Source organism: Notothenia rossii (genome assembly GCF_949606895.1).
Source record: "Notothenia rossii genome assembly, chromosome: 4".
Lineage (NCBI taxonomy): Eukaryota > Metazoa > Chordata > Actinopteri > Perciformes > Nototheniidae > Notothenia > Notothenia rossii.
In genome coordinates this window covers 16705570-16717597 of record NC_136902.1, presented here as the reverse complement: position 1 = coordinate 16717597, position 12028 = coordinate 16705570, and the positions used below count along the sequence as shown (strand labels likewise).

Here is a 12028-nt window from a genome sequence, read left to right as displayed (position 1 = left end):
TGGCACGAACAATGTAAGACAAGTCTGTATTACACTAATAGACGATGCATATTTTCACCCTCGCTTGTCAGGTTGATGTGAACTTGACCTTTTATTCGCATCACTAACTGCAGATCCACTGTTTGGGTTTTAATTCCCACAAGAAAGTCTTACACCAGGTGTTTTTACCCAGCGGGTGCAGGACAGGCAGAGTTTATTATTAGAATAATAATGTATTACCTGTCTTAGTCATACTACACACACCGGCTGCTCCTGTAGCTAATGTCCTGTAACTCTTAAATCCCATATTCCCACCCTCTTCCTCCTTAACCCAGTCACCTTGACAGCTCAGCAGAGTCGTGCCGTGTGTGCTAACCGCACAGAGCCGAGGCACACTTTCTTTAGCTTGCAAATTACAGGCAAAATGACAAAAGCTGAGTGAAAACGGCACATGCCCCCATTATGCTTTATTACCATCTTTATGGAAACATTAATGATAGTGTTGTTAACAGTGATGCATTCTCCTATTACCTAAACCCTGCCTGTCAACGCTGTGACAGGCATTGCGCTGCATTCATTATCAAAGGGGATGATGCCTGTGATGTGGGATGCTGTATTAATCTTGCTTGCATATGTGATGACGGTAATGGCAGTTTGACACAAATTACTGTTTGCTGGGGGATTGTGTTTCCTTTATAATCTCCTGTTTGGTGTCTTTTATCATGCGTCAAAGACAGGAGATGCTCGTCCACTCACTGAGCCCCACAAACCCGCTTTAAAATGCCTGTAAATGTCTTTTGTCTTTTCTTGCTTTACAACTGTTTCTATATTCTTTTTTTACACCTCAAGCTGAGCTGATATTTATGGATGTTAAATAAAAACGGGAGGCGTTTGCATTCAAAGCCTGTCCATTTAGCACAGAGCTCTGAAAGCTAAAAGGTTATGTGTGGGCTGAAATGTATGTGTAGATCTGAAAAGAATTACTTGAAATGTCAGCACAGAATGCTAGTGACCCTTTATGGAAGTCTCCCACTTCCTTATATGTGTGTTGTTATCAACATCTATCCCCCTGCTGAGCTCTCAATGTGAGCTGTGAGAAGCTATCAGTGAGGAGAGTATTACAGTATTCGGATTTATTTCCTCAGTGGTGCATTTTTTTGTTATCTGGGAGCTTGAATATCGAAGTTATGATGATGTTCATGATGATTATAATGATTATTACTGAACATAATGGCAGTATTTTTGTTTTTATAATTTCCATTCAGTCCTTGAAATACAGCTTTCATCTACTAGAGAAATAAAAGGCTAATTCCGTTTCGTAACAAAAACAGAAATCCAGCAGAGGTTGTAAATTATGTATTCATGCAGAGCATCAGCAGCATGAGGCAACACCTTTACAGCAGCCAGTAGTGAAAGGGCAGTGCTCCAGAAGGAGGATATAAAAAAGCAGGAAGCCCCTGAACAAGAGTATGTTACAAAAGTTCATGGGGATCTTCATCACCTTGCAGATGGGACTAGTGAGGTCCAATCTTAGCAGCTTATTACTTTATAATACACCTCAGTAATTCAATATGTGCCGGCTGTATTTCTGACAAACACTTTGTCTCGCAGCCCGGCTTGATATCTTCCATGTGGGAATTAAATGTGTCTTCTTATTTGCTGTGCCACATTGTCCCTTTAGGATTCATTTCTACAAAATCACAATTGAAGTCACTGGCAGAAAATGGTAAATGGAGGAATAAAAATGAAGCTGGAGATGATAGGCCGTGCGGGGAGGATGTAATGTCTAATGGCTCATGGTGTATTTTGCTACAAGTCCTCCTCTTTCCTTTTCTCCCCTCAGGCAAGGAGCGCATCGGTGCAGATTCTAAGTACGAGCAGGAAGGCAAGGTGCAGTTTGTGATTGACGCGGTGTACGCCATGGCCCACGCTCTGCACAACATGCATAGAGACTTGTGTCCTGATCATCCTGGCATTTGTCCGCAAATGGACACTGCCGAGGGAAAGGTTCTGCTGAAGTACATACGAAACACCAGCTTCAACGGTGAGTATCGCATTGTAAAGATCAGAAAATACTGCCAAAATGTGTGAAGGGGAAAATAAAGGTTAAAACTTGTTTTTAGTTTTGGACAATTTCATGAAAAAAACAAGAATAGTTAAATGTCCCATGTCATGGCCATTTCTACTGATCATAATTCCATTGTTGAGGTCTACTAGAATAGATTCATACTGTGCAATTTTCCAAACTCACATTGGTTTCTCATACAGCATCTCTGTAAAGTATGTGTATTCACTCTCTGTCCTAAATGGCTTGTTGGAGCTCCTGCACCCCCTCCCTGTGAGCCCGCTGTGCTCTGATTGGTCGGGACGTTGAGAGGCTCGTTGCTGCAATCTGCTGAGAGGAGCGAACGAGCCTCTCGTTGATACAGCGAGAACACGCGAAATTCATCCTGAGCACACACAAACACTCACAGCCGAAGTAAAAACAATAAGTGTGGCTTGATATTGAGTAAGAAAAAGGTTTATAACGCTGTGAGCATGGGTCTGCGGAGAGCATTTCTCCGTGATCCCAACTTAGCAGCCCGAAAAACGTTTACCCATTTAACAGTCGTGGTAGATACCTTGTTTGTTTTAAACATCATAAATACACAAACAACAATGAGTACTTACAGGTTGTGTACCCGAATCTCCCGCTGGTCCAAACAAAGTAGGAACAGCATCGTTCTTCAGTGCCCTACACTGTACATATCCGGCATGAATCGCTGAAAGGTTTGGGAAGCTTTGTTTCGTGAAAGGCTGGCAGAGGGTGTGGCCTCTGGGTATCCCCACGTCAGAGTACCCAGGAAGAAAATGAAAAATCTCCAATGAGGCGTTTTGGACAGGTCTTTTCTGTGTTAGAGTTTTACTCCCTACAGGGTGTACTTTGAGGGTTTGTGACTCTGCAGACTGTTTACATATATAAAAACCTTCATAACACACAAGGGGACGGGTAATAACCGGAAAAGCATGACATGGGACCTTTAAAGACGTGGTTTTAAAATGATTGGACATTTTTCTGTAAAATGTTCTTCTTGCTCAGAGTTGATTGAATATTTGGACAATATTTTCTCAAATCTAAAGTATATCAATACAAATTCTGTAAATCATAATATAAAATATATTTTAACAAAACATGTGTAGCTATCCGCCTCAGTGTTCACCATACAAACAACCAAATACCCAAATGAGGGGGACAAGAACAATAACATTTCAGGGACACGTAGAGACTGGTGAGCCCTTCAGTGAGCAGGATATCTGAACAGGTGACTTTGAGGTGGATTTGGATGTTGTGATGGTCTCAGACTGTCGGATGTGTGGCGGGAGGGAGTTCTACTGTCAGGGAGCAGAGCGGCTGAAAGCCCGAGCACCCATGGTGACGAGGCGTGAAGTAGGGATGGTTAGCAGACCAGATGAGGGTGGGCAGAGTGAGCGGGAGGAGGTGTACTCCTGACAAAAGGTCAAATCAAAGCAAAATACAACATCCAAAGCAAAACAAGAACCCTTCAAACTGAAAAAAAACATGGTGTGCTCTATCATTGTTTTGATTTTTTGAGGGATTGGTATTGGATTGATAGGTATTTCGCCACACACTGGCCCTGAGAGGAAAGTTTACATGAATGTTCTTATCTAACTTTTGGCAAGAAAGTAAATAGATGTATTTCTTAAAACGTGCTATCTATTCCTTTAACTACTAGATTATCCTCCAAGTATTTGCTCGAAGCTGCCGTGTCCACATCATTCCCCAGTGTCAATTGAAAATACAATTTAGAGAAAATCATAAGTGTGGACATAAAGCTAGTTTCAGACTAAAACAAGTAAATAAAAAAGTAGAAAAAAGTAAATACCCCCCCATTCTCTATACTTGCCATATGCACTTGCTTGTGTGTCGGCTTCAATTTAAATTGAAACAGCATTTAAATGATAGCTCAAACCCATTATTATATTCTTGAACTGTGTTATATTATGAGCCAATATGACATATTATGGGTCTGCCAGTACTTGAACTTCTGCATTATTCAGAGATGGGGAAGATATTTAACAATTAATGGCAAATAGATATTAATGACAACTGCTCTGAAATGCAGGAGTGAGTGGAGGAAGAGAGCCAGATGAGAGATGAGTTTAAAACAAGAGAAACCTTTTGTCGTTACAAATGTACTGGCATGTATGTCAGCCACTGATCATTATAGGCTCTTCTGAAGTACATTGTGTCTTCAAAAAATGTTCTGGATAAGATTCAGCTGTTTAAAGTACAGAATCAGCGTTATCTTCTAACAAAACTGGCCTACTTTGAAAGGAGGGCCCATCTTTTTTTGTGTCCTTAAGTGTTGAATGTTTCCATGTGGGTTTTTATTAGATATATAGGAAAAACTCAGTGGGATAGACATACTAGCTAAAGATTAGATCCTGATTCTTCATTAGTGTTGCAAAGGGGCGGAACATTTGCGGTAAATTTCTGGAAAGTTTCCATGGGAAGTTAAGCTGGGGAATTTTGGAAATATTCGATGCAAAATTAAACAAAGAACATGACATTTCAACAGATTTTTTTTTTTCTGTTCTTTTTAAGTAGAACAGAACAAGTTTTAATTATTTAATTGAACAATTATTTGTTTCATTGAAGAACGAAAACAGGAATGTTGAGTTAAATATGACTCATCCCCCCCAACCCCACTCGTTAAAAAATGAACAAAAATGCACCTCCCATCCAAAAATCCCCACAAAGTCCCATTCAAATGTTAAATGGAAAGAGCCCTTCTCCCTCCAAAAAGTCCCATTAAACATGCTCATCTTCCTTCAAGCGATCCTCTGCATTTTTGCTAAACCCTTTCAGTCAACGGGCCCTTCCTGCCTCATCAACATCACACTCTGAGACTTCCTCTTTAGTGTCACTGTCCAGCCTTGTTGAGGATGGCTCTGTGTCAGGCTCACAGAGCCTTAGGTTTGCCCGAATGCCAACCAGTTTTTCCACTCTCACATTTGTGAGTCTGTTGCGAAACTTTGTGTGGTCTCAATAGCCATGCAGTAAGCAGTGTGCTATGGCATGGATATTCAAGTGTACTTGAATGGCATCTGTTTGTTTTAGTCAAGATTATGCTAAAATATACTTTCCCCAACTATATTTAAGTTCCCTATGAAGAGCCAACCTTCAATTTTGAAAATTCCCAGTTTATTCCCATAAATTCCCGTGGACAGTTTCCATCTTTGAAAATTCCCAGAATTTTGCAACCCTATTCTTTATTATGTCTTATTTCAGTGTATATTTTCAACATAAAATTATGCACAAAATATAAACTTAATTCTAATAAACAACATATTTGTTGTTTCTTAAATGAATGAACATACAATACATGGACATTCTGGATTCATATTTCTTTCAAATACCTTTTGTTAAAACATACTGTAACTTAAAAACTTAAAATATTTCTTTCATTCAGTGTGTCACGTGTTCAAAAAAGAACAAACTCTCGGTAGCAAAACCGATTAAATCCCGCTATAATAGTGTCATCAGTCATTAACAGAGGTAGAACTTGAGGAGTTTGAACAGATTTCTAGCCTTATTATACGACTAAATTGCCATTTAATTTTGCGTCATTATTCTGTCATGGTAGCTGCTTTCAGTTTGGGAGGTTGTGTTGTTTTGTGTCTTCCTAATTAATCTGTAAGCGAGTGACAAATCCATCCCGTTGAGATCAGTTTCAGTCGAAACATACATTTTGAGTTGTTATTTCTTGATTTGTATTAATTCCTCTGGCTCTGGCACAGGAAGATCTTTGTTCCTATAAGTAACCTTGGCTGAAAATAATTTCAACTAACAACACAGACCTATTTTTACAGCTGAGAACCAGATTCAAGGATCATATATTATCATGATGCAACACAGGGTTTCACAAGGTAATGCTGCTAAAGCCTGATCCATTATGCTTCATGTAAAACATTCCTCATTTTATGCTGAGTGAAGCAGAGGGCAGGATCCAACTTCTGACATTTCTACTAGTCTATTTGGATACAGCGTTGAAATATATCTATATTTTAGATTGACTTGCCTATTCTGCCTCCCTATAGCATAGGCTGTCACATTCATTCCTACTGAAGACGTTAATCTTATAAATATGTCTTAAATGTATAATTGCATTTTTTAAAGGCTTAGTATTTTTTGGGCATAATAGATGGTAGCAAACTTTACTCAAACAGGAGTCTTTCTAGCTGCAGATTACTAGACCATATTTATCACAATGAGGGAGCATGTCACCTGGTGCACACTGATGTGACCTTTTTGTTTTTATTTGGTATTGGGGATCGTAAAAAAAGTATGAAATGTCTCCATAATCTTTATTTTAAGGGATTAAAACAATAGCATCTCATCCTGAATATAAATTAATCCATTGATCCTATGCACATTTGTTTTATCAGTGTAAGCAGCATGTTGATCATGTTTACACGGTTAAGTCTTTACAAGTCTTTAAATGCCTTTTTAATAATGTATTTATGCTGTATTTGTTCTTAAATGTCTTTTAATCTGTAAAGCACTTTGAATCGCCACGTGCTGAAAAGTGCTATATAAATAAAATTGCCTTGCCTTGCCTTGCCTTACAACTCCTTGTAAACAAACGTGAAACCAAACCTCTGTCAGTGAGATAAAGCCTAAAGAGCCTCTCTCTACTTTAACTCTGTCGCTATGGCAGCAGGGCAGAGTTCCAGCAGGTGAGGAGACATTTTTAGGTGGAACTAAAGTACCAAATATATGAAATTGCCTTTGCACGGCTAACTTTTTCAGCAGACTTTAACTAGGTAAATTCATGCATGGGACTGAGCATCTGCAGTCCTAAATCTAAATAACCCTCTGAGGTTGTGTTGACTTCTTGGGGGTATTTTCATTTTCTAAAAAACATTTACCCTCCTGTGGCGCTGACAAATAAGCCGGTTCATTTCACCCGAGCCAAGAATACCTACTTCACCTCCTGTTCTCCTTCCTGTCTGGCTTTTATATTCTCAAACCTTTTCCCTGGCAGGCAGAGGTTGTTCGGTTGAGGCTCCGTCAGGCACATCTCACTGCCCCTTATTGCATTCAAAGACTGGAACCACGCACATTATTCTGTGTACGTGCCTCTGCTAATGTATGTTTGAGAGCGAAGGAGTGTAAGCCTCCTTTGTTGATCTCCCCACTGTGCTGGAGTCACAGAGCTGAAGATTGAGAGGCAGAAGAAAAGGAGAGAATAATGATGCGAGAGAAACACAGCAGTGGATCCCCGGTCCACCCACTCTGCTCGGCACAGCGGTGGTGAACTTTTTTGTCATGTTTTAGTTCAGAGCCACATGCAAATGCATAAATCTTTCATCTTAGACAGCGTTCTCACTAAGGAGCCAATACAGACCATTTTGCTCCCTTGAAAATATCAGGCAATAGAAAACAAAAAAGGAATTTCTAATGCATTTGTATCTCCACATGCAGAGACACGGCTTAATTATTTGCTCTAAAGCTGAAGAGCGCCAAGTGCCCAATCACTCATGTCACTTTACTGAATGACTTTGTGTGTTTGTTTGTTTTGATGCATGTTTTTGCTGAAGCGTAAAGTAAGGATCGCTCCCCTGCCAGGGCTCCTGCTCACAGGAGTCAATACCTTGTCAACATCTTTATTCACTGTGTCAACCAGTCTACTCTCTGTTTTTGTGGAAGCAGAAGTGACAGGAGGGTGACTGTCACCCACCGAGTTCTTTGTTGGGTTTTTACACTAAGAGAGTGTTCACCACCTACTCACTCAAAATTAATTCTGATTCATTTTCTGTGCAGACACATGAATAGCTATGATTAGTGTTCTACTTTGAAACAAAAAGACTGCACCGGCAAATTACTCCAGTATTGGCATATCTGCATTCAAGATTCAAAGGTTTATTGTCATAACATATACACAGCTACGGTGTAGTTATGTAATGTTTAAAAAAAAACTCAGATCGCAGGTTCTTCAAGATATAACAAAATAAATATAAAAAACAACAATACAAATAAAAATAGTGCAAGCTCAGGTGAAGAATAGTCTTACGGCCTGTAGGATGAAACTGTCCCTGAGTCTGGTGGTTTTACTCCTGATGCTGCAGACAGAACAGTTTGTGGCTGGGGTGATGGTTGTCTTTTATAATCCTGAGAGCTTTTTTCCTGAGCCGCCGGGTGTAGAGGTCCTCCATGGATGGCAGCTCCGTCCTGGTGAAGCGCTCTGCGGTTCTCACTGCACATATTAATGTAATCGTTAATATATATATTGTCCTGTCACAAAGCGCAACAGCAGATAGTAAAGGATTTGTGGCTCTGCATCAACATTGCAAAGGACACTTCAAGTCTTATAAACTGACATTCTCAATGCCCAGCGGCGTCACAAGGTCAAAAAGGAGCCTTTGGGTGCATGTCCACAGTGTTTTAATACACTGGGCTCATATTCTGTTGTCTGACATTGTTTTTTCTCCTGCTAGTGTTACCTCTGCCTTTCTTGTTTAACAAGAGTCTTTTTGGCCAGAAACTTTTGTTGAATGCTCAATGACAAATGTCCTTGGAAGAAACACTGGAGGCAGACAAAATTCCCTCCTGGCTGGAAACTAAGGAAAAGGTGCAGTGGCCTTGCATCCAAGAGCCACGAGCACTGTTCCAGATACAAAAGACAACATGTTCCCAAAGTGTTTTGGACATATGCTGCTGGTCCTCTCTCTTTACTTTTTATAGCCAAAGCTATTAAAGTACTTAATTCCCATGCCAAGTGGCATCAGACTCCCCCCTGTCCCATTTAAAAAATGGTATCTCCATTTGTGCTTACAAGCTACTATATGCAGTGTCAAGGTGAATAGACTTGTGAAACGCACCACTTGTTCATTCAATTCAATTCAAAACCTTTATTTATCCAGGTAAAATCCCATTGAGATCAATGATCTCTTTTTCAAGGGAGACCTGCAGAGACCTCATTGTCTCTAAACATTCTGGGATGGTTCAACTGACTTCATTAACAATGCATACCTCATGTATAAAAATAAAGTACTACAGTCTCTTATAGCAGTAAATGTTGAATGGCATTAATGGGAAAACATTAATGCCATTCAACATTTACTGCTATAAGAGAGATCTCGAGTTGATTGACATCTGAATTAACCTGGAATTAACACACTACTCTGCACATGATCTGCAGTCATAATTGAGTGATATGCACAGGTAGACACAACTGACAGACTCGAGAGCTCCCTCAAATTGAAAAAATGCATTTTCCTCATGCGTAATGTTTCAGGTGTCTGCAGATCTCTGAGCTAATTAGAGAAATCTTCAGGGCTCTGCTTGAGACAGGCTGCTGCACACTGCGAGCATATGGGGACCGTATGATGCTTCGGGTGACCTGTTTATCCTCCCTGCATCTCCTGTTGTTGTCCACTGTGTGATTGAAATGCATTTCTTCCTACCTGAGGAGGTATGCGTTAATTCGAATTTCCGATATGAAAGCACAGCTGAGAGTTGATATATCCAAGTGTTAGGGATATGAAAATATATTCCTCCAGAGGCCATTGTGGCGGCCGTGATGCTGCATAGCAAGCAGGTGAGGAAGGGCTGTATTGGTCAGTAGGGAGCATGCTTCCCTGTACGTGATTATCATAAAAGGTTGAGGATATCGGTCACTGTGTGTTGAGCTTTTAACTGGGAGTAACAGATCAAACACTCTGTGCTCCCAGGTGTGGCCCACGTACAACACCACACAGAAAAACACAAGGGTTCAAAGTGTATGTGTTTCTCTCTGTGTCACAACAGCTAACACTTTTCTATCCTTTCTCTCTCTCGCTCTGTACAGGCAGTGCCGGTACCTCTGTTGTGTTTAACAAAAACGGCGATGCTTCAGGACGCTATGACCTGTACCAGTTCCAGATGACCAACTCCTCCACCCCAGAGTATAAGATAGTAGGACAGTGGGTGGAGAACCTCCAGCTCAGGGTATGACGACTCACTGGATACACAACACACTGACAAAATGCCATTTGAATACTATCTAAACAGGATGTCTAAGCTCAGTGATGCGACAGATTTACAAGCCTGAATATATTGTGTGGTTTCTGAAAATTGAAATGACAAGGTGGTGCACATTATTTCAAATACGGAGAGGGCTCAGGTGCAGACATGTTTCTCTTTCAGTCTAATTGGTGTTTTTCGGGTACAAAATGATTGTGTTTGTGCAATTTAGCAAGAAAGAGGGAGTGTTACTCTCCACCCAGAAGATAAATCAAGTAATATATTCCTCCAACAATGAAAAGAGAAACATGTTCACCCACACTTTAGTTGATGTGCTGCCTACTAATTTAAGGCAAATGTTAATCGTATTCCAAAGTTTTACAGGAAGTTACTTTTAGTCTAGACTTAATTAAATGAAGCATTTTATTTCTTCATTCAGTATCAAATGTGTCACCAGAAGCTTGTGTAGAGATACAAAAAAACATGCAATTGAACTGACAATCTTTCTTTTAAATCAGTTTGTGAGGGAAATGCTAGTGTGTCACATTTGATTTGCTGTTAAAAGGAGTTTGATATTTTTCCTCTTGTGAAAGGATATCAGGGCATGACTTAACATTATTGAGGGCTTGATTTTAGAGTTATACATTACAAAGTAAGAAAGTAAAAAAAATAATAGAGACAGTTACCAACAGACAGCACTGCATTGTTCAGATCTCTCTTTTCCCTCTGCATAGGTTTAGAGAACTGACGGTGATTTCAGTGGGTGGAGGAGAAAAACATGTTGTTAACCCAAACTGTCAAACCATATATATTCAGTTTTTGGCAGCAGAGAGCTGTTGTTGGGAACTGACACCTAAATAAACACCTCCTATGTTACTCCTGTGCTCGGTAGTTTCCCCACGCCTGGTCCTACTATACATGATTAAACTCTAAATCTATAATCATATGGAATTTAAGGTACATCTATAGAGCAAGATAAATCATATCAATACAAATGATGTCTTTTTTTTGCATATAGTTGAGCCCATGAGATACCGACATGGATTGGGTATTTTTCATTTCATGCTAGCTTTGAATAACTACCTACACAAAAAATAGTGCCTAATATCAGGCTAGGTGTAGAGCTGGAACACAGCCGCTGTGCTGCTTTTTATAGGTGAAAGGTGTTGGTTTGCAGCTACAATGATAGATCTCACTGTCACAACACAAGAATGGGCTTGGGTGATTCATGTGGACAATAAAGCAACTGATGAGTTTTATTTTTATTTCAAGGCAAACATGGTTGAAAATGTCCAGACTGTTTGAAAGGATGAAACCTAAGATGAACATTTCTACGTAACTCAGATTACACCCCAAAAAAACATGACATTTATATACAGATGAGGTAACATTTGCATAATGGCTCTGGTTCACAATAATTAAACTCACCAAATGGATTGGATGGCAAAGGTGGAACAACGTCTGTTGCTGGAGATTTGTGCTGCATTCTGTTTTAGCGTGATTACTAACAAAATGCTCTTAAAGTGCATTATATTCCAATAGCTATCACCTTGTTTAGTAACACATAAGGATAATTCAAAGGATATTCTTTTACACGTTTTGATCCTTGATAATTCAATGTAAGGCTGTTCCTGTTCACAAAAACTCAAATTAACTGTATAATTAACAGCTGAAGTGAAACCCCAAATGAAAATGAGTCCAAAGTGTCAACATTCTTGCATCCAGTCTCCATAGCAACAGAGCTGTTGGTCTCATTACTGTTACCATGCTGTGTGTAATCCGGAGGTTTTCCAGTGTGCACCATTCATTGTCCAAATAACAAATGGCACCTTCATGCCCCCAGATAAATGGCAGATGATAATCTACAGAGACACTACAGAAACAACACATTTGTCAAACAGGTACACAATAAAAACACTGTGTGTGTCTGCGTGTGTGTGTGTGTGTGTGTGTGTGTGTGTGTGTGTGTGTGTGTGTGTGTGTGGGGGTGTGTGTGTGTGTGTGTGTGTGTGTGCGAAAAGACATTTCTATAAATTTTAT

At 39.9% G+C, this 12028-nt stretch overlaps 1 protein-coding gene across 2 annotated transcripts in view; it reads left to right on the top strand.

Moving 5' to 3' along the window:
* LOC307034668 (metabotropic glutamate receptor 7-like) overlaps window positions 1-12028 on the top strand; it is a 65553-nt gene that overhangs the window by 37787 nt on the left and 15738 nt on the right. For both annotated transcript variants that reach the window (XM_079673502.1, XM_079673501.1), the window contains exons 6-7: window positions 1823-2023; window positions 9834-9973. In XM_079673502.1, coding sequence (XP_079529628.1) covers window positions 1823-2023; window positions 9834-9973 — 341 coding nt within the window. The remainder of the gene's footprint in view (window positions 1-1822; window positions 2024-9833; window positions 9974-12028) is intronic.